The 19,863-nt window shown below is 47.3% G+C and overlaps 1 protein-coding gene, 2 long non-coding RNA genes and 9 other non-coding genes across 13 annotated transcripts; all 12 read left to right on the plus strand.

Moving 5' to 3' along the window:
* The first annotated feature begins 5,752 nt into the window (after positions 1–5,752).
* Positions 5,753–7,159, plus strand: LOC129068427 (uncharacterized). The gene is made up of 5 exons (XR_008528920.1): positions 5,753–5,794; positions 6,128–6,174; positions 6,438–6,523; positions 6,739–6,789; positions 7,127–7,159. It is a non-coding gene; the product is annotated as an uncharacterized LOC129068427 (long non-coding RNA).
* LOC129068658 (small nucleolar RNA SNORD26) lies at positions 6,244–6,313 on the plus strand. The gene has a single exon (XR_008528934.1). It is a non-coding gene; the product is annotated as a small nucleolar RNA SNORD26 (small nucleolar RNA).
* LOC129068657 (small nucleolar RNA SNORD27) lies at positions 6,594–6,665 on the plus strand. The gene has a single exon (XR_008528933.1). It is a non-coding gene; the product is annotated as a small nucleolar RNA SNORD27 (small nucleolar RNA).
* Positions 6,982–7,056, plus strand: LOC129068656 (small nucleolar RNA SNORD28). The gene has a single exon (XR_008528932.1). It is a non-coding gene; the product is annotated as a small nucleolar RNA SNORD28 (small nucleolar RNA).
* A 226-nt stretch (positions 7,160–7,385) lies between the features above and the next one.
* LOC129068663 (small nucleolar RNA SNORD22) lies at positions 7,386–7,512 on the plus strand. The gene has a single exon (XR_008528939.1). It is a non-coding gene; the product is annotated as a small nucleolar RNA SNORD22 (small nucleolar RNA).
* Positions 7,513–7,708: 196 nt separating this feature from the next.
* On the plus strand, positions 7,709–7,775 carry LOC129068655 (small nucleolar RNA SNORD29). Its single transcript, XR_008528931.1, has one exon. It is a non-coding gene; the product is annotated as a small nucleolar RNA SNORD29 (small nucleolar RNA).
* An 84-nt stretch (positions 7,776–7,859) lies between these two features.
* On the plus strand, positions 7,860–8,706 carry LOC129068429 (uncharacterized). The gene is made up of 3 exons (XR_008528921.1): positions 7,860–7,884; positions 8,095–8,132; positions 8,472–8,706. It is a non-coding gene; the product is annotated as an uncharacterized LOC129068429 (long non-coding RNA).
* On the plus strand, positions 7,950–8,019 carry LOC129068659 (small nucleolar RNA SNORD30). Its single transcript, XR_008528935.1, has one exon. It is a non-coding gene; the product is annotated as a small nucleolar RNA SNORD30 (small nucleolar RNA).
* Positions 8,214–8,282, plus strand: LOC129068660 (small nucleolar RNA SNORD31). Its single transcript, XR_008528936.1, has one exon. It is a non-coding gene; the product is annotated as a small nucleolar RNA SNORD31 (small nucleolar RNA).
* On the plus strand, positions 8,560–8,685 carry LOC129068662 (small nucleolar RNA SNORD22). The gene has a single exon (XR_008528938.1). It is a non-coding gene; the product is annotated as a small nucleolar RNA SNORD22 (small nucleolar RNA).
* Positions 8,707–13,505: 4,799 nt separating the features above from the next.
* Positions 13,506–13,696, plus strand: LOC129068669 (U2 spliceosomal RNA). Its single transcript, XR_008528945.1, has one exon. It is a non-coding gene; the product is annotated as a U2 spliceosomal RNA (small nuclear RNA).
* Positions 13,697–14,486: 790 nt separating this feature from the next.
* On the plus strand, positions 14,487–19,817 carry WDR74 (WD repeat domain 74). 2 transcript variants are annotated; one of them, XM_054570653.1, is made up of 11 exons: positions 14,487–14,586; positions 14,666–14,772; positions 14,853–14,974; positions 16,895–16,970; positions 17,108–17,254; positions 17,417–17,518; positions 18,436–18,536; positions 18,621–18,676; positions 18,987–19,132; positions 19,221–19,277; positions 19,595–19,817. In XM_054570653.1, exons 1-11 carry the CDS (start codon positions 14,523–14,525, stop codon positions 19,781–19,783), a joined length of 1,167 nt encoding a protein of 388 aa, XP_054426628.1. In that variant the 5' UTR covers positions 14,487–14,522; the 3' UTR covers positions 19,784–19,817. The 2 variants fall into 2 exon arrangements, with proteins under 2 accessions (XP_054426628.1, XP_054426627.1); XM_054570652.1 differs by having other exon boundaries at positions 14,516–14,554.
* The last annotated feature ends 46 nt before the right edge of the window (positions 19,818–19,863 follow it).

The following is a 19,863-nucleotide window of genomic DNA, read 5'->3' on the forward strand; positions in this document are numbered from 1 at the left end:
CAGTGTCACTGGGAGTCCAGAAGCTGCCTGAATTCCTTCCACAGAGGCTCTGCAGTCTGTTCAGGAATGTAACAAATCACCATCACACTTCACAACTTAGCAAACGTTTTGCACTTATTATTTTTTTATCCTTACATGCAAGTAGTTCAGTCTGACAGATGAAGAAGCTAAACCCAACGTAGAAAGGCCGGGCAGTGTGCCCCGTGGCAGTGAGGGAGCCAAGTTTAGAACTCGGTGTCCTTCGCCACCGTTTGTCCACAATGACAGGCTACCTCCAAAAGCCGGAAGGTGGACTTCTAAAGCCTAATTTCTGTTATAAAAATAAGGTGTCACTTTATAAACATTTATAAACTACAGAAAACCAAAAATAAGAAAGCCTATTCCTTCTACTCAGAAACCACCATTTTTAACATGAGTGTATGTCATTCCAGATTCTTTTCGAATGAAATTATGCCGTGAACAATAGGAGTTGTGCCCTAGCTTGTTTGACCGGAAAGAGGATGTAGTAAGGCCATGAACTGGTTTTCCTTCTATCCTCTTCAGTTCTTAACTGAGACCTCCTGTAATAAAAGGCAGATTAACAAGAAAGAAGTTTATTGATACATGTACCTTGTGTACATTGGAGACAGACAGGAAAAAGTAGCTCCAAGAGGTGGCTTAGAATTCAGGCTTGCCCTGGCTGGTGTGCCTCAGTGAACTGAGAGCCCTGGCCTATGAACCAAAGGGTTGCCAGTTCGATCCCCAGTCAGGGCGCAATCCTGGGTTGCAAGCCAGGTTCCCAGCAGGGGGAGTGTGAGAGGCAACCACACTGATATTTCTCTCCCTCCCTTCCCCTCTCTAAAAATAAATAAAATCTTAAAAAAAAAATTGCTGTCCATCTTGTGTGAGACAGTCACATTCCCTACCAACCAAACTCAAGCACGCCTTACTCCTGCCAGACCCTGTATATTTACACACATGTACACACATACACACACCTCATTTAATTTGACTGCAGTCACACACCATTTAACAATGGGAATACATTCTAAGTAATGTGTCCTGGGGCCATCTCATCCTTGTGCACTGAGTGCACTTCCATGAACTTAGCTGGTATCGCTTACTACACACCTAGCCAATATGGTCTAGACTATACCTCTGTAGTGAAGGAAAAACAATTTTCTCTCTCCTCTTCTGGGCTCTTGACTGAGACATTCCTGTAATAAAAGACAGGCTAATGGGAGAAAAACAAAAAGTTTTATAACACGTATACCTCCATTATAAATGAGAGAAACCCAGGAAAACTGAGTAAATCACCAAAATGGCTGAAGATTCCACCTTAAATACCATTTCAGCTCAAGACGAAAGAAGACTTTGGGGGTAGGGGACATCTGTTTTGGGAAGTTACTGGGAAAAGCACAGTAAACATGGTTAAGGTTGTTATACAGCCCTTGTCTTCTGCATTGGTAAGAGTATCGAGAAGTCATCCCCCTCCTCCTGGTTCAGTGATGGAGACACACAAATGTAAATGTCTTTTACAAACAGTAATTTGTATTGGCTTTCAGAGCTTGTCCCATATGTGCTTTTTTTTAAACAGCCTAAAATAATCATTATACCAAATACACATATTTTGGGATGACAAATTCTGTTCCCCTGCAGCTCCTAGGCTACAAGCCCATACCGTACGGCATGTTACCGTCCTGAATACTGTAGGCAACTGTAACATTTTGGTGCTACAATGTTACTAGGCCATAGGAATTTTTTAGCTCCATTATAATCTTAAGGGACTATGGAACGTATACTCGTATATGTGATTTATTGTTGATTAAAATGTCAGTTTTGCGGCACACGACTATGACATTCTTTGCTTATGGAGCATATCTTTTTTTTTTTTAAATTTAGAGATTGTATTTATTTTTAGAGACAGGAAGAGAAGGAGGGACGGAAACATCAATGTGTGGTTGCTTCTCGCGCACCCCTCACTGGTGACCCAAGCATGTGCTGCAACCTAGGCACGGACCCTAGACTGGGAGTGGAAACAGCAGCGACCCTTTGGTTCGCAGGCTGGCACTCAGTCCACTGAGCCACACCAGCCAGGGCCCCTTTCTATCTTATTCAAAGGAGAAAAAGTTCCACATTCATTTACTGGATGGATAATGAAACATCTTAAAAAAAAAGATTTTATTTATTTATTTTTAGAGAGATGGGAAGGGAGGGGGAAAGAGAAGGAGAGAAACATAAATGTGTGAAAGATATTATCAATTGGTTGGCTCTCACACGCCCGCAACCCAGGCATGTGCCCTGACTGGAAATCCAACTGGTGTCCCTTTGGTTTGCAGGCTGGCGCTCAAATCACTGAGCCATACCAGCCAGGGCTGGATGTAGAATGAAACTTGCATCTCCACCAAACTTAAATCTCTCCTTGACTGTATAAAATCTCCCTAGGTTTATATTAAAATCCTAACCACGACCTGTAACTTTACCTACAAATCAATAAGCACAGAACACTCACGTCCTTTCACGTGCAGCACGCCACGCTGCAGGGCTCTCCCCCCTCCTTCAGAGTCTGCACAAGCATCGTCCTTATCAGGGAAGCCTCTCTATCTGAGTGAAATAACAATTTATTGCCTTCTGCCTCAGCAATCCTTCTCTCCCTACCTGCTTGATTTTTTATCATAGCATTTAATCCCACTTGACATAGTTTGTTCCTCTATCCACCAGAATATAAACTCCAAGAGAGCATAAAGGGACTGTCTGCTTTGTTCCCGGGTGTATATCCTGTGCTCAGTAGGTGCTCCACAAATAAATATTGGTAGAATAAATGTTAAATGAAAGTTACCTGTAATTTCCAACTGCCAAGAACACTGTGTGTGTGTCTGTGTGTGTGTGCGCGCGCGCACTTATTCTCTTCAACTCGTTTATAGCTTCCAAAAATCGCAGCCTGTTTTTGACATTGACATTCCCCCTTTGTGGTGATTCTACGTCACTACACAAGAGGTTGCAAACTCAGTCATGACCACCTTTGGCATATTTCGATCGGCTCACAGAATGTGCTACAAATTTGAAGTTAGAAGCCAACAGTTAAAATGGACAAATTAGCCCTGGCTGGAGTGGCTCCGTGGATTGAGTGCCGACCTGTGAACCAAAAAGTCGCCCGTTTGATTCTCAGTCAGGGCACATGCCTGGGTTGAGAGCCAGATCCCCAGTTGGGGGCCTGCAAGAGGCAACCAATCGATGTGTCCCTCACACATCAATGTTTCTCTCCCTACCTTTCTCCCCTTCTCTCTCTCTAAAAATAAATAAAAATCTTTTTTTAATGGACAAATTAATATACAATTTTGGATTTCTGGAACCTCTTGGTCAGGTTTTCTAAAAAAAAATTTTTTAAATTTATTTTTAGGTGAGAGGCGAAGGGACTAAGAGAGGGAAACATCAATGTGTGGTTTCCTCTTGTGCGGCCCTTGCTGGGGGCCTGGCCTGCAACCCAGGCATGTGCCCTGACTGGCAACTGAACTGGATCACAAACCACTGAGCCACACCAGCCAGAGCAGGGCCTCAGATTTTTTTTCAGAGACAATATTTGCAGCAAGGCAACAATCAACTAGAGCTAAGAAAGGGCTGCCTAGGTTCTCCAGACTCCCCACACCCAGTTCATATCACTCATTTGTGTTACTTACATTTTTGTAGGTATGTGAGGTGGAAGGAGACCTGACTTAAATCCTTTCCTTTCCATTTCCACTGCTGTTACACTTGGTAGTACAGAATCCACTTACCTGTAGTCTAAGCTACTGAGACAATCTAATTAAGGTCCTTGTCTCCATCTTATTCGTCCATTTCTTATCATCAATCACCCAGCTCAAAAACTTTCACTGGCTTAGTTCTCACCATCTAAAATTCAATTATTTAGTTTTGTGTTCCAGGCCCTCCTTCCCCAGGAAATCATTCCTACTTTTATATTTTACTATGCCCTTCAGCTTACCTTTCATTAATTATATTCATACACTTCCTTCCTTTTCCAGCTCCAAGCCTGTGCTCACATTCTTTAACTGAACTTTCCTCCCAAGGTCTGTTTATCTACCCTTCAAGGCTCAACACTCCATAAAGCTTTCCCAGCTCCCCTTCCCACACATGACTCCCCTAACCTCGACTGCCAACTCTGGGGCTTCTGGATTTTCCATAGTTTATCTGCTCCATTTTCTATACATTTTGTTACAACTTTTCAATCATGTACTTGAACAAGCACTTAACAGCTACTGAGCAAATGAATTCATTCCAATGCATAATAACTTTGTTCAAACTGGAATTCTCTCCATACTGTGGACAGCGTCATTTGTTATGCTACCCTGGGACACATTGGGTCCACACTGTCCCCAAAGGTGTGAAAATTGGTTCTTGGTAAAGGGGAGGCAGGAAAATCTTAGGTTTGTAAAAGGTTTCTGGTCTTCCAAGGGCCACAGTACATGAGCAGATATCAGAGATATTCAAAGTTCATGTTGCAGGGGATTAGAGGGGAAATGTACTTTTAAATCCCCTGTGGAGAGCGAGACAATAACGCAGAAAGATTGAGAAACAGTACTAGGGGGTCTTTTCCTTTGTTCCCTGTGTATTTGCCTGCTCCCAGACTGACTACCTTGAGAACAATGTGTGATGAGGGCAGGAAAGCAGAGTGGTCAGACAGCAGGCTCTGGAATCAGACTGCCTGGTTACGCACGTTCGCTCTCACATTTCTTGGCTGTATAACAGAAAGTCACTTAACCTCTCTGTCTCAGGTTCCTCATCTATAACATGACCCTAATACCTTCCTCCTAAGGTTGTATATTAAGTGAGGCCGTCCAGAAGAGCACAGAGAGCTTCATCAATGTTTATAAAATGTGCACGTACATTAGGTTGTTTCCTACAAACGACTGATGGTCTAATGCTGGTAGGTTTCAATAGCAAGAGTCGACAGGGAACAGGAACCACCTTGGTAATCAGGCGGGAGTTGCAGGCAGCTGTGAAAAAGCTTACACCTGGGGCCCCTCCTCTCTAAAAGGGGTAGTCATTGCACCAACCTCTGGGTATTTGTGAGGAACTAATCGATTCATGCAGTGTGTTTAAGACAGTGCTCTTAATGTTAGCCCGACTACAAGCCGAGATCCTCTCAAAATCGGACCGGACAGCAGGACACTGGCAGCCAGTTCCGAAAAATCAGACCCTGTCCTAAGACTCAAGTGGAGCACCTGCAGCCTGATTCACGGATTCACTTCCCCAAATGGCTCCATGCACGCGGCTTCCACCTGAGCTCGGCCCGGCCCGGGGCTCAGTACCTGAGGCGCCTCCCGCGCTGGCACCCTGAGCAAGCAGGCCCGCATCGCGTGCTGGGCGGCTGGCGCGAAACCGAGGCTAACACCGGTCGAGAGTTCATGGAGGCGGACCCTGCACAGGGGTTGAGGGTGTGTGTGGGCAAGGGGTGCTCAGGCAAGGGCGTGACGGCAGGCGGCTGTGACCCTAACATAGTATCAGTCCAGGATCCGCGGGAAGCCGCCCCAGGCCTCAATGCTTCAGTTCCACAGGGCGCGGGCAGCAGAGACCTCTACATCATCAAACCTGTCTGCGCACTGCCTTAAGGCGCATGCGCGCCTTTTTTCGCGCCTCTGGAGTCGCGCACTCACCCGCCCACTCTGGAAATCTCTACCCACAATCCCCGAGGTTCACATGCTGTCTTCTCCGGCGCATGCGCCCGCCACAGTCCCGCCCACAAATCCCGTGGGCCTGTGCGAGACAATATTTAAGCGTCTCGCAGCCCGGGTTAAGCCCCGTTTTTCTGCTGCTCTCGGTAAGCTTGCTTTGTGTTTCAGGTGTAGCTGGCCGCGTGCTCGTGGCGTTCCTTAGGCCAACCTCTGTTGAACCCGTCTGAAGGCTGGGCGCTGGGGGACGTGACCGTGGCCTCCAGGCCTCTAGTCGCTGCAGGGCTTTGTGAAGGACAAAATGGCTGTGGCGGGCGGTGTTGGCGGCCCTTTCTGTGATGAGAACCTTTTCACAGACCTGTGCTGAAATCTGTGAGGATAAGAAACTCTGAGACTGGCCTTGCGTAGCCGGTGCAGCCATTGTTTCGGAAAACAAAGCGTTTGCGAAAAATTCCACTGCTGACTTACTGTTTTGTCTGTAGGCGCACGTTTTGAACGCCAAAGAACCTGAAACAGTCCTCTTGTTGGAGTAAGTGTGTAAAGCTATCCTTTACGACCGTCCTCCATTGTTGAGTGTAGAGAAGTCCCATGGGAGGTGCTACGGGGATGATAAAAAATGAACTCTCTCTCTCTGATAGATTAGTGGAGAACTGTACAGTCTGAGTAGCGCCATCCGTCTCAAATGTTTGGTGTTTTTTATTGGGACTTTTTAGCTATGAAGTGTTAAGCACTAAGTTGAGATAGGCTCCAAGGTATAAAACTAAGTGAAAGGATCCTTTTCGTTTTTTTCAGACATGGTTCAGTTCAAAAGAGTTTATGGGTTGGAGGATGGCACAAGACCTGTCGCTGTGAAAGTCATTACAGTGGGTATGCCCCAGGTGGGTATGCGGTGGTTATGCAATCATGGGTAGGGGGACAGTGTCGAGATGACGTCCAGTTGGGCTGGCCACTCCATGATGAACATAAAATGACAAGCATATGACTGAACTTAAAAGTGATGTCATCTTAATACTGAGAGGTGAGCCAAGAGTATTCCAGGGTCTTTGAATGGCTCTTATTTGGTACATGCAATGCCTCCTTTTTCTGTCCCTAGCATCTCATCGTCAGTCCTGAGGAATTCAACTGCTGCCCAAGGTGACTGCAGGTAATTGTTCAACTGGGAGATTGGGGTGTCATCTCTCCAGTGTTCCCCACAACCAGGAGAGCAGATGGTCAATGGAGCACTGTCTCCTTCCAGCTTGTTTCTCTTGGAATGATTTTCTTGGGGCGGGGGAGAACAACCCAGTAGTACAATTGGTTTTTGAGGGTGTGATTTTTCCCTCACCTACATGTCACTGTCAGATGATTTGAATTGTAATGCTGATACTCTGTGAGGTGTGACAGGTAATAGCATGTTAGAGTTCTGATGGCAGTTTCTGTTAAATGAAGAAATCTTAATCCATTCTGATATTTTTAAGTAATCACTTGTTTCTTGTTTATAGGTTGTGCTGATGATATATTCACCTATCTTAATGGTGAGTAGCTTTTCCCAACACTGTGGTAAATTAACATGTGTGGAGTTTTTTGTTACAAGAGCCCTGATGGGCCCGTATGGCTTTCTGGTTTCTCTCATTCTTACTGTGATTTTTTTCCCCTGCCTCTCGTCTCCTAGATACCCACTGATAACGCCCAGGGTTGAACTCTGGAAAGGGTTGGAAGTGGTGAGTATCTAACTTGGTTGTGGCTTGCCCCAGGGTCCAGTGCCAGTGAGGAGAGCAAGCATCCTGTCTTACCCTAGTTCTAGCCCCAGAGCCAGGAATGGTGAGCCCACTGGGGCTGACTGGGAGAGAGGATGAGAGCTTGTTCTATAAGGAACTGTCTGAGGTACAACAAATACCTATAGATAGCATTTGCTTAGTTTTTCTTGGGTCTATCCATTAACCATGGCTGTGAATAGCTTTGGCTGTATTTTACTAATTATATGATCTCATTTAGGAGCAACTGGACCCTGTATGTGACTGAAGAGCCTCCAAGCTTAAAAAGGTTAGTTGATTGAGGTCAGGCTTGTGCCACCAAGTAGTCAGTTTCTATGATGAATCAAACTAGCTCACTATGATTTACATAATGAAAACATTTGAACACCTGAGAAACTGGAGAAGCCAGTAGCAGAGGGGGGGTGCCTTGTTAAGGAGTTTTTATTAACCACAGCTTTGTCTTTTCCCTAGGCACTATTAACAGTAACCTGCTTATCTACTCAAAGGTGAGTGGTTTCCATATGTTAGTGCAATCAGCATGCTGGGTATAAAAACACCTTTTTAGGCCTATATATGTGATGACTTACATGGAATCTCGTTCGGCTGATGACTTGCTGTTGAGACTTGGAAATCTGATATTTTAGGAATGGGCTGAGGTGGGAACAGCTTTCAGTGCAGGAAGTTACACAGTGGTGACTCAGTCGTCTTTGTTTTAGGTCCAGCGTCTTCTCTTGGAGCCAAAGAATGATCTGAGGTAAATTTCTTTGCAACACTTGCAGTCTATGGCTGGTGTATAAAATTTGCCACAGTTGTGTGTATGTTGCACTTTGGGTCACTCACCAGTGATGAGTTCAATACCGCCCCAGTCTGATCACTGTGACTGACAGGTATTTTCTGAGCTGTGAGCTTGCCTTGGAGTGAAAAGTGACAATGGGAAATTGAGTAGGCTGTACAGCCAATACGTTAGAGGACTGCCTAGGTCCTATAAAATGTGTGTTGAAATCTTACCCATCCTATACAGGTGTGTCTTTCCCCCAGACAATGGGTTCCTAGGGCTGGTCGAGAGACTCAACTTCCAATCATTCTTTTGCAGGGAACATGTAAGCCATATTTCTGCTCAACTTAATGCTGAAGTTAGAGGTAAGTAAATTCAGATGCGAAGTGTGGGCTGAGCTAAAATTACCCAGTGATGAAACATTCACATGTCTTACCTCCTGTCGTAGCCCCAGAGCCTGTAAAGGTGAACCCACTGGGGCTGGCTGGGGGAGAAGAGGAAAGTTTGTTCCAGAAGGAACTGTCTGAGGGATCATAAGGATTTCTAAACATGGGAAAGGGAAGAATAAATCACTTGTTGAAAAGTTGTTTTTTTCCCCCCCCCAGGTCTAAAGAAAGAACAAGTATGTATAATGGTAGGTACCTGCTTATGTATTGGTGTTTAGTATTTAAAGTACTGACATAATAAACAGAAAAGCTTCTAGAATTATAAATTGGTTTAAAGGTTAGCTCCTTGTAAATGCATACAATGCATATTCTTTCCCACCCAGTAAGAAAACTCACTTTTCTTTTTCTCTACAGGATGCCAACTCTTACAAAATATCAAAAGAAAATTTCAAGCAATTTCTTGTATGCTGTAGCTGTTCCAACTTGCATATAATCATTTCAGTCTTTATAAATAAAAGGTTTTTTTTAACCTCACTGTGATTGGTATGTTTGAGTGTGTCTAGTTTACCTGAATAGGGTGCAACTTTTAGGGCATCTGGTAGGGGTGGTCAGGTGAACATATTTGTTCATTGAAGAACAGAATGGGCATTGAACATCCATCTTGATCTCTCTAACCCGTCACATCTGAGCATGTGCGGATCACTACTTAAAAAATTAGTCTCCAAATGGGGTGCCTGTCTTCACACATAACCAATGCTTTCAAAGCTTTTTATTTTTTAGGTGGAAGGGAGAGAAACATTGATCAGTTTCCTCTAACACACCCTGATCCAGGAACTAAACCTGCAACCTAGGCCACGTACCTTGACCAGGAATCGAACCAGTGACCTTTCACTTTGTGGGATGATGCCAAACTGAGCTACACAGGTCAGGGCATTTATCTTTTTGGCCCTGGGCAAGCTGGTTTTGGCTTTGGGGGTAAGATATGGGCAGGGGCACACAGCATGCGGGGGCGGGGCTAGTGTGGGTGTACGTGTACAGTTAGATCAGTGATTCTCAATGTTGAAAGCAGGTAGTTTTGTAAACCTGGAGGCTTAAATCTCCGTTGTCAACGTGCACACTGGCCTCCACACCACACCTGGCAATCCTGAGTTGTCAAATAAGGACAATCCTTACTATTTCAGGACTAAACAGAACGGATACTAAATGTTCAATTCAGGGATTCCCACCTGCTTTACATTTCCATCTTTAAATTTTAGGGTACAGTCATTCCACTATCCTGGGGTACTGATTCCAAGCTCTCCATGGATATCAAAAATCCCAGGATAGTCAATACCCTTACATAAAATGGTGTATTTGCATATGGCCTATATGCTTCAAGTCATTTTTAGATTATTTAATACCCAACAATGTAAATGCTATGTAAACATACAGTATTTAGAGGAGGACAGTGTACTGTGTTCAGTACAGCTGTAACTAATAGACCTAACTATATAGTATATGTCAGCAACAACAAAGCTTTCTAAAAAATAGTTTCCTCTGGGGTTGAGCTGAAGCATCAGCCTGCTCCACTTGGAGAAGCACACTGTGAGAACCAATGAAAAGGAGCCAGAACGGCTGGAACCCCTTCCCTATGAATTCATGGCATAAGTGTAAAAAAAATATGAAGACCTGTACTGGTTTAAAAAAAAAAAAACTTCCCATCTGCAGTTGGGCAGTTGGTTTAGTCTGTGTATGCAGAACCCACAGAGAAGTCCCAACTGTTGGGGACCACTTTATGTGATGCCGGGGATTATAGGCCTGTGCAAGCTAGACCTTGAAAGGCCTGTAAATCTTGACCAGAATACTGGGAAGCAGACATGACCCAAAGCTAACACCGAGGGTTCCCGTGGGAGATATGGCCAAAAGAATGCGTTGCATCTACTGAAGCTTGCTCTGCTTTGTACGGCCCTGATAAGGAAAAACCAGGTGTTTAACCTGAAGGCAGGGGAGAGAACTCCTGAGCCCCTGAGCCATGCCTTAATGACCATCTGGCGTTAGTATGTCTAACAGACCCTAACCTAAGGCTGATCTGTGTGTTCCTTCTATTATTTGTAAACGATGTCTGTTTTCCATTAACTGTAGCCCTCTGGCACTGATGAATGAGCTATGCATATATGCTGTATACCCCTGTGCATATCATTCTCAATAAAAGCCACTTCAGAGAAAGAATTGGGGCATTCTTCACTAGAGGGAATCACCACCCCTTTCTCCTGGCAGACGAAGTGTGTCTGGAACGACTCATTCTCAACCATGATGGCTGGGAGGACTCCTCGGGACAGGAACTCCCTCACCAACCGTGCATTTCCTGTCAGTAATAGGGCAACTAACTGAAAAACTTTTTTCATTAAGTGGTAGCTGCACAGATTTGAAAGTTGTCAACAGTAATATAGCCATGGGAATAGGAGGGCTGGTCCTGAAAGTGGATCTGATAAGAAAGGAACCCCACCAGGACCCAGGGTTGGTTGGGGTGGGGCGGGGCAGGGGGGGGGCAGCCAAGAAGAAAGGTGCTGTACATATGATGAATGGTGTGTCAAAGCTACAAAGAGGTCAGAACAGGCTGGGAATGACTGCAGGCAACTATGTTGATCTTTAGCTACCCACCAGTCACAACATGCAGTAGTTCATCCTGGTCTCACCAACCGTGGGAGGCAGGTGCCAGAAGCACCCTTGGATAGGAGAAGGAAATGGAGGCAAGGGACAGATAAGTAAATGGCCCATTGTCACAGAGTTAGAATAGGGGAGGAGATCAGCTGTCAAAGTCCCAGGGATGTATCAATCAGATAAGGCTATTAGCTCTAGGAGTCTGGAGGCTACTGTTACTCTACACCAGATCTGGGAATACAGCAAGGAGGTGATGGAACAGAAGCTAGACAGACCTGATTTTGTTCATCATTGTAGAGTGTCTCCTCGGTAAGTATAAAGCAATGGACAAATGGCCTCCCAGGGAGCACCTGTACTTCCAAGTTCTTGTGGAGCCCTCCCTATCAGCCTCTACCCATGCAGGACAAGGCAGGTGGGCAGCAGTAGAGGGAGAGTGAAGGAGCCACTCCCCAGTTGCCGTTGCTTCAGAGGTGGAACAGGACTACTGCTGAATGTGAACACCTGGCTGGAGATCTGCCCACCCCGAGGTCTGTGCTCTGGGCCAGTCAGGCTCGCTGTACCCTGGACAGAGGACTGAAGCCTGCTCCACTCGGGGGCTGAGAGTTGCCCCAGGTTGGGTCTTGCAGAATCTGGAGAAGGCTGGGATTGGAAGAAACTGAATTTTGTTTTTGCCCTTGTATTAGTTTTTTTATCGGTTTTAACAAATTACCATAAACGCAGTAGCTTAAAACAAAACAAATGGATGTTACACGGCTGGAGGTCCGAAGTCCAGAATGGGTCTCAATGGGCTAAAATTAAGCTGTGTCAGCAGGGCCCCTGCTCCCACCTGGAGGCTTTAAGGGCAAATCATTTCCTTGACTTTTCCAACTTCTAGAGGCCACCAGGCATGACTCTCTGCCATCTTCAGAGTTAGCAATGGCTCATTAAATCTTTCTCATGCCACACCTCTCTGACATTGAGTCTGATTCCCCCTTCTACTTCTTAGGGCCTTTGTGATGATACCAGCAGGCCCACCAGATAATCCAGGATAATCTCTCTTTCTTAAAAGCCTTAACTATGTCTGCAAAGTACCTTTTTCCATGTAAGGTAACACATTCAGAAGTTCAAAGAATTCTCCTGGGGGACAGTATTCTGTAAGCCATACTCCCTTAGTTTAACCTCTCTCTGGAGGCTCTGGGTTTCATTACTTCTGCATTACCAGAAACCTTGCTAGCTGAAATTATATTGTTGAGACTGAAATGAGCTACTCTTGCCTGAAGGTTCTCAGCCATGCCTGTATCTTTGACACCGAGCCCAGGCCTCTGCGTCCAGCCCAGCTGCAGCGCTTCGGTTAAGGAGGTTTCCAACAGAACATATCATGTTTATATGAATATAGTTTCGAAGGAAACAGGACCTCAAATCCCTTCTCAGATAGGGCTTGATACATAATCCATTTCATACCGCTGGGCTTTCCTTTGAGCCTATAAGAGAACTGCCCATTCAAATTTGACCTACACTGTCTTCACCTTCCTCTCTCTAACCGCTGGATCCTGGATTTAAGAATCAGGAAACTCTGAAACGTCTTTCTCGGGGAATGTTTTCCCCTCTGTGAAGGGTCCACCGCAAGATGTAAATGGAGTGGGGGTGGATGTGACAAATCAGGAGGGGAGGCACAGAAAAGAGCTGGGATGCGAGAACTCAGTCTTAAAAGGCCAACGTTCAGTGTGTGTGCTCGCTTCTCACAAACACCCACTAAGCGCTTTATGATTTCACCAATTATCAGAGGAGGGGAGAGGAGCCTACGCAACGTAAATCAGGAACTGGCGAGCAGGGATCCCAAATCACCAATTTGGATTCCAAAGCCTGTGTTCCCGGACCGCGGCCTCTCCAAATGTGTCCCGCAGAGGGCACACCGCCACCCGCCCCAACTTCAACCCACTGACCGAGACCACCATCCGGCCTCCCCCAGGGGCGCCTAAAGTCTTCAGGATGGGAGCCTGGAGCCACAGTCTAGAAGAAAAAGAGACCACGTGGGCATTGAAATTAGGATTTGTATGCGGAACAAGCCGAAGAACGTTAAAAACCGAGGGGCGGGTTTATGCAAAACATACCGAGCGGTGAGCTGGTGGGAAAAGCAGTAAAGAACCCTATTTTAAACCTATTTTAAAGGACCCTATTTTGGAACCCTGTTTCCAAAAACATGCTATTCTTTCAAAGTAAGAATAATAAGGAATTGAGAATAAGAAAAATTGCATAGTGAAAAAGTGCAAGCGTTAGGACATAAAAGTCACCACAACCGTAATAGCTACAGTAATGGTAAGCCTGGCCTGGAGGCAGCCATCACGGTATCGCTTCTCGGCCTTTTGGCTAAGATCAAGTGTAGTATCTGTTCTTATCAGTTTAATATCTGATACGTCCTCTATCCGAGGACAATATATTAAATGGGTTTTTGGAGTTAGGAGATGGAATAGGAGCTTGCTTCGTCCACTCCACGCATCGACCTGGTATTGCAGTACTTCCAGGAACGGTGCACCCCCTTCTTGGGGGAAAATTTGTAGTTTTAAAAATAGAAACCAACTTGGTTAGTGAAGGGGCCCAGTTTTCAGAAAACGGAAAAAGCGTTCGCATTTTTGCTGTTGCGTGCTTACATTACCGTATACTCGCATTTCCGATGAACACAGGAAAAAGAACAAAAGATTATGGAAGTCGCGTACAAAGACACCACTGTGAAAACTCAGTTTTCGGTAGTCTGCGCAGAAGTATTTTTCATATTGAAAGACAACTCCTCAAAGAAGGGGACTTCATCTTTAAAATTGCAGCTTGTCCTTAAGAGGAACATTTTTCTAACTTTGCAGGTCTTTAATATAGTTGCAACTAGTTTTTAACCATGACCAAACCTCAATGTCAGGAAATAAAAGTGAAGCCCTACCCCCCGCCCCCACCTTTCCAAAACAACCATCTGTTTTAAAACCATCGGTTTTTTTTTCTCCGTGTTTCTTCATTTTGATTTTTTTTATACTCGTTTGGAGCCTTGCGCCACAATAATGATTGAATCGTTTCTGACGGCCCGTTTCGTACAGAAAAACAAAACAGGCCTCGATTCTCTGGGGCAGGGAAATGGACTGGAGCCGGCTCAACGTAGCATCGCGGTTTCACGCCAAGTGAAAATTGGTTATGTTACTCTTCAGATCCCCACAAATGTCTCTACCTTTCGATTACGTATTGCAAAACCAGCGGGAGCGAGCAGGCAGGTAGGCACGCACCTTAAACTCCCAGAAACCGCGTCAGTTCGGATCCCACTCGGCGCACGCTGGTGACGTAAATCCTGCGCCGGACGTGAGGCTGTGGGCTGCCAGGCTCTGTTATGGCTACTACAGGGGCACGTTGGAACCATGTGTGGGTTGGCACCGAGACTGGGATCCTTAAAGGTGGGTGGCAGGACCGGGCGTGGGAAGTGGGAGGTCGATAGCTCGCGACCCCGGTACGACTGACACCCGCGTCTCGCAGGGGTGAACCTTCAGCGCAAACAGGCGGCGAACTTCACGGCGACGGGACAGCCGCGGCGCGAGGAGGCGGTGAGCGCCCTATGTTGGGGCGCGGGTGGTGAGACACAGGTGAGCAGCCGCTGGCCGGATTGGAGCTGGGGGGACGGTAGACCCCCTTTCCTCACCAACTTGTCCTTCTCTGCCCGCAGATCCTGGTAGGCTGTGTCGACAGGACAGTGAAGCACTTTAGCACCGAGGAGGGCAGATTCCAGGGCCAGAGGCACTGCCCCGGCGGGGAGGGCACGTTTCGAGGCCTCGCCCAGGTCGACGGGTAAGACCGGGGCCCTCGATGAACGCTTAGGACAACCTTTGAGGCTCACACAGGACGGCCGAATGATGGCGACCAACCCTTAGGGTGCCACGGTCCTGGGCTGGGGGACAGGGACCTGTGTCCTGCCTTCCTTCATAAATTCCTATAACATTTATTGAACACCTACTGAGTTGCACGAATTCAGCGAAATGCAAGGAAGAGCTGCAGGTAAACCAGACACACAGTACCTACCTTCATAGAGTTTGCATCCTCGAGGAATTTTCTTCTGGTTCCATAACCTTTTGAGTGACCCTGAGCAAGTCCTTTAATAGTTCAGAGGGTGTTTTTAAACGGCGACTGACAACCACCACCAAGGTGATGAAGATCCCAAAGTGAGGGGTAGGAGGAAGGTGCTAGTGGTTCAATTACTGGCATAAATTTCTTCTGCAGATGAAGAGAGGAGGTTGTGAATAGGCCATGTGGGTTTGGTGGTGGTAATTCTGACAGGCGAGGTCTGGGAGATTCTTTGGGGACCAAGTGAGACGTTTGAAGTAGGGTTTGAAGAATTGTTAGAATTTTGACTGGTGGAGAAAGGGATAATCCCTAGAGGAGTAGCCTCTAGAAAGAGGCTACTGCCTGGGCAGAGGCCAAGGATTGGTGTCGGGCCACAGGGCACCTTTCAGGGGAGATAAATAGCATTTGGGGATTGACACTGAGGAATCATTTTACTACAAGATGGGTAGGGTAGCTTGAGATTAATTGTAAAGGGCTTTAGGTGCCAGGCTGAGATTTGCACTTTTGTTTTGTAGGTGGTGGGGAGTTACTGGTTTTTGAGGGGGCAGTGCTGTGGCCAGAGCTGTGAGCTTGTAGGAGTGTGGAGGATGAATTGGAGAGAGAGAACAGTTGGAAGACAGTTGCCACAGCCGAGGCAAGTGATGCAGACGCTGAATTAAGGTGGCAAGGGTGGGCATAGGCTCGGGCCATGCAGCTCCTCGGGCTTCTTGCGGGGGGTGGTTCTTTGAGGAGGAGATTGACATTTAGCACGTAGGACCCAGAACAGGGATCTCAAGGGAAGCAGCTGGTGGTTGACTTTGGCCAAATGCTAAACCCACACCAGTCCCATTTCAGTCTTTTCAGAGTTCCTGAGCCTGACCCCTGGTGACTAACTTAAGATTCAGAAACACCTGCAGGGCCAGATTTAGCTGTGGAATACAAAGTCACTGCCTTGGAGTGTTACAGACTTGATTTCTAGTTCTGATATTTGCTGAGTGGGCAAATCTTTTAATTGCTTAGAGCTTCAGTTTCCTCACTTATAAAACTGGTAAACCTTGCCCTGGCTGGTGTGGCTCAGTGGATTGAGTGCCAGCCTGCGAACCAAAAGGTTGTTGGTTTGATTCCCAATCAAGGCACATGCCTGGGTTGCACACCAGGTCCCCAGTTGGGGGCGTGCAAGAGGCAACCAACTGATTGTTTCTCCATCTCTTTCTCCCTCCCTTCCTCTCTCTCTAAAAATAAACAAAATACTTAAAAAAACAAAAAACAAAAAACCCGTGGTAAATCCTTACTCTGTTGAAGAAATTAAGTAATAGGTTCTGGCTGGGTATCTCAATTGGTTATAGTGTCATCCAGTATGCCAAGGCTGCAGGTTCAATCTCTGGTCAATACACATACAAGAACAAACCAATGAATGCATAAATAGGTGGAACAACAAATTGATGTCTCTTTTCTCCCCCCTTCCTCTCTCTCTCTAAAAATCAATAAATGTAAAAAAATTAATAGTAGACACTGAGGTGGGAAGCCCTGCCCAGACTCATTACCTGGAGGCTTTCTTAGGAAGAGGGCTGGTGGTAGTCCAGTTAATTTGGGGGTGGTCGACTGGGACTCATTTTCATATTTTCTTTTTTTGAGCTTAACTCTATTTTGTCCTTCCTTTCCCTGCAGCACCCTCATCACATGTGTGGATTCTGGGATTCTCCGAGTCTGGCGTGACAATGACAAGGAGATATCTTCCGACCCAGTGAGGCTCCCCTGCCCTGATCCTGACGGTTGGGGAAGGCGGGAGCCAGGGGAGGATTTGAATGAGGGCATTGGGCAACAAGGAGGGTTAGGGACTGCGGAACTGATTCATTTCCCATCTCATCTCGTTCTTTCCAGCTCCTGGAACTGAGGGTGGGCCCTGGGGTGTGTAGGATGCGCCAAAACCCAGCGCATCCCCACGTCGTTGCCACAGGTGGGAAGGAGAATGCTTTAAAGGTGTGGGACCTGCAGGGGTCTGAGGAGCCTGTGTTCAGAGCCAAGAACGTGAGTGACTGGTAGGGAGTGGCTCGGTCTGAGGTCCAGGGAGGCTGGGGCCACTGACCATGAGTCAGAGACCAGGTGGGCTTTAGGGGATGATCACAGGTCAGAAGGAAGGGACACACGAAGCTGCCCACGACCCTGTCTCCCATCTACCTACCCCACCAGGTACGGAATGACTGGCTCGACCTGCGAGTTCCCATCTGGGACCAGGACATACAGTTCCTCCCCGAGTCACAGAAGCTCGTCACCTGTACAGGGTACCACCAGGTGAGACACCACCCCATGCCTGCCTCCTACTGGGCGTAAGCAGCCTTCCAGGGAAACAGCCTCCCTGTGTAACTAGTTTTTGTTACCCTTTGTCACTGGGGCCCCTCTGACCATTCCTCTGTCCCTGAACTCTGAGGAGGGAACACTCCCCCATCCGTTCCAGCCCCATAACCATCTCTTACTGCATTCCAGTATGGAGTTTCCTGAACTACGACTCTTCCTCTTCCTCCACTAGAAGAGAGAGGAGGAGAAGGGAGTGTTCCTTCACAGTAGAATTACAGGGTGCAAGTGCCATGAGAGGACATTGGGCTCTGTGTCAAGAGAACTGGGTCTTTGGTCCTGATGCAGCCTCTGATTTGCTTCAGGACCCAGGCTTGACTCCTCTCTGGCCTCAGCTCCTCAGCTTTATAGAGGGGGCCCAACTGAGGATCTTTATAGTCCTGAGCCAGGCAGGACGGGGTCACTGTATTTGCTGTTTCCTTTGCTCCTGCATATTGAAGTCTGATCTTGGTGATATGCCTCTGCTCAAAACACACCCAAGGGCTTACTCTTACCTCCCTTGTTCAGGCTAAACCTCTGTGCTTAAAATTCGGCACCCGCTGACAATGGGACTGACTTGCTTTTCCATCCCAGGATGGGAGAACGGGGGTATGGAATGGTCACACAGGCAGACCATGGGAATGCTGCACTGGTTAACCCGGGGTGGGGGGTGTCCCTCAGCCCTGTCTATGTATGCGCCTCAGCTTTCCCCCAACCCCCAACACTCAGAGAAGAGGGGAACATTTCAAATGAGAACGTTTCTCTAAGAGTGGGTCCTAAACAGGAAAGCAGTGCACAAAGGAGAGGGTGAAATGCGGGAAAGCCAGTCACGGGCTGTGTGGGGAAGGGTACCTGTTGTGATCTCAGTCTTCCTCCAGGTCCGTGTCTATGATCCAGCCTCCCCCCAGCGCCGGCCGGTGCTAGAGGCCACCTATGGGGAGCACCCACTGACCGCTATGACTCTCACTCCTGGGAGCAAGTGAGTGTTTGCCCTGCAGAGTGGGGACGGGAAGGGCTCCAGGAGGCGCCTGCTGACCTCACCTGCTTCTGGTCTCTTCCTCAGTTCGGTGATTGTGGGGAACACTCATGGGCAGCTGGCAGAGATTGACCTGCGGCAAGGTCGTGGACTGGGGAGCCTTGGGGGGGGTGGGGGCAGGATTCCCTCTGAGGCAGTGGTGGGGTGGTTGAACTCTCATTTAGGTGTCAGATTGTGTGGGTTCAAATTGTGGATTCAAAAGCTGAATGACCTTGGACAAATTACTTCCAACTCTCTGTGCCTTAGTTCCTTCACCTATGAAATGGAGATACAATGGTAACTCCTATCTCAGCATTATGTTGAGGATGAAATAATGAAATGCAGTGATTTGAACAGTAAACTGTACTGCCCGTTGGCTGGCCAGCTGATGCTGATGCCTCCCTGCTCCTCCAGGGCGCCTGCTGGGTTGTCTGAAGGGGCTGGCGGGCAGTGTCCGAGGGCTGCAGTGCCACCCTTCAAAGCCCCTCTTAGCCTCCTGTGGCTTGGACAGAATGTTGAGGGTACACAGGATCCGGAATCCACGGGGTCTGGAGCACAAGGTGAGAGGCTGCTGCTTTCTGCGCCCCCCATTCATGTTTCTGTACACTTCAGTGTGTTTCACACCTTAAGGCCCCTCATCCCTTGCAGGTTTATCTCAAGTCTCAACTGAACTGCCTTCTCCTGTCAGGCAGGGATAACTGGGAGGTAAGCAGTTGGGTCCGGGAAGGTGGAAGCCCAGGGCATAAGACGTGAGGATTTATTTCCTAGTGGGGAGAAAAAGGAAGCAGCCGGAACACAGGCCTGGAACTGTCCGTCCCCCTGCCACATTACTTAGTTTTCATGCAGTGTTAACAGTTACAGTCCTGACAGAGTTACTGCCATGGGTGACACAGGAACATGGATGGGGATTGTTTCCCAGAGCAGAAAATAGAAGGGGTGGTACTTGGAAAGATTATTTCCCAGTTCAAGCCTCCTTCCCTGTGGGTCTGTTACTGTGCCCCTGACTTCTCTCCACTCACCAGGATGAACCGATGGAGCCTCAAGAGCCCCAAAAGCCCAAAAACTTATCCTCAGAAGACGCAGAGGCAGATGAACTTTGGGCTTCTTTGGAGGCAGCTGCCAAGCGGAAGCTCCCTGACAGGGAGCAGACCCCAGGGGCTTTCCAAACCAGACGGAGAAAGAAGAAGCGGCCTGGCTCCACCAGCCCCTGAAAAGCCTGAGCTCATTTTGTAAATAAACAGTTGACACTCATCATGACCCCGAGTCTTTTGTGATGGGAGAAATGAAAGGG

Source organism: Pteronotus mesoamericanus, unplaced genomic scaffold, assembly GCF_021234165.1.
Source record: "Pteronotus mesoamericanus isolate MK-2021 breed Mesoamerican mustached bat unplaced genomic scaffold, CSHL_Meso_final contig_214, whole genome shotgun sequence".
Taxonomy (NCBI): domain Eukaryota; kingdom Metazoa; phylum Chordata; class Mammalia; order Chiroptera; family Mormoopidae; genus Pteronotus; species Pteronotus mesoamericanus.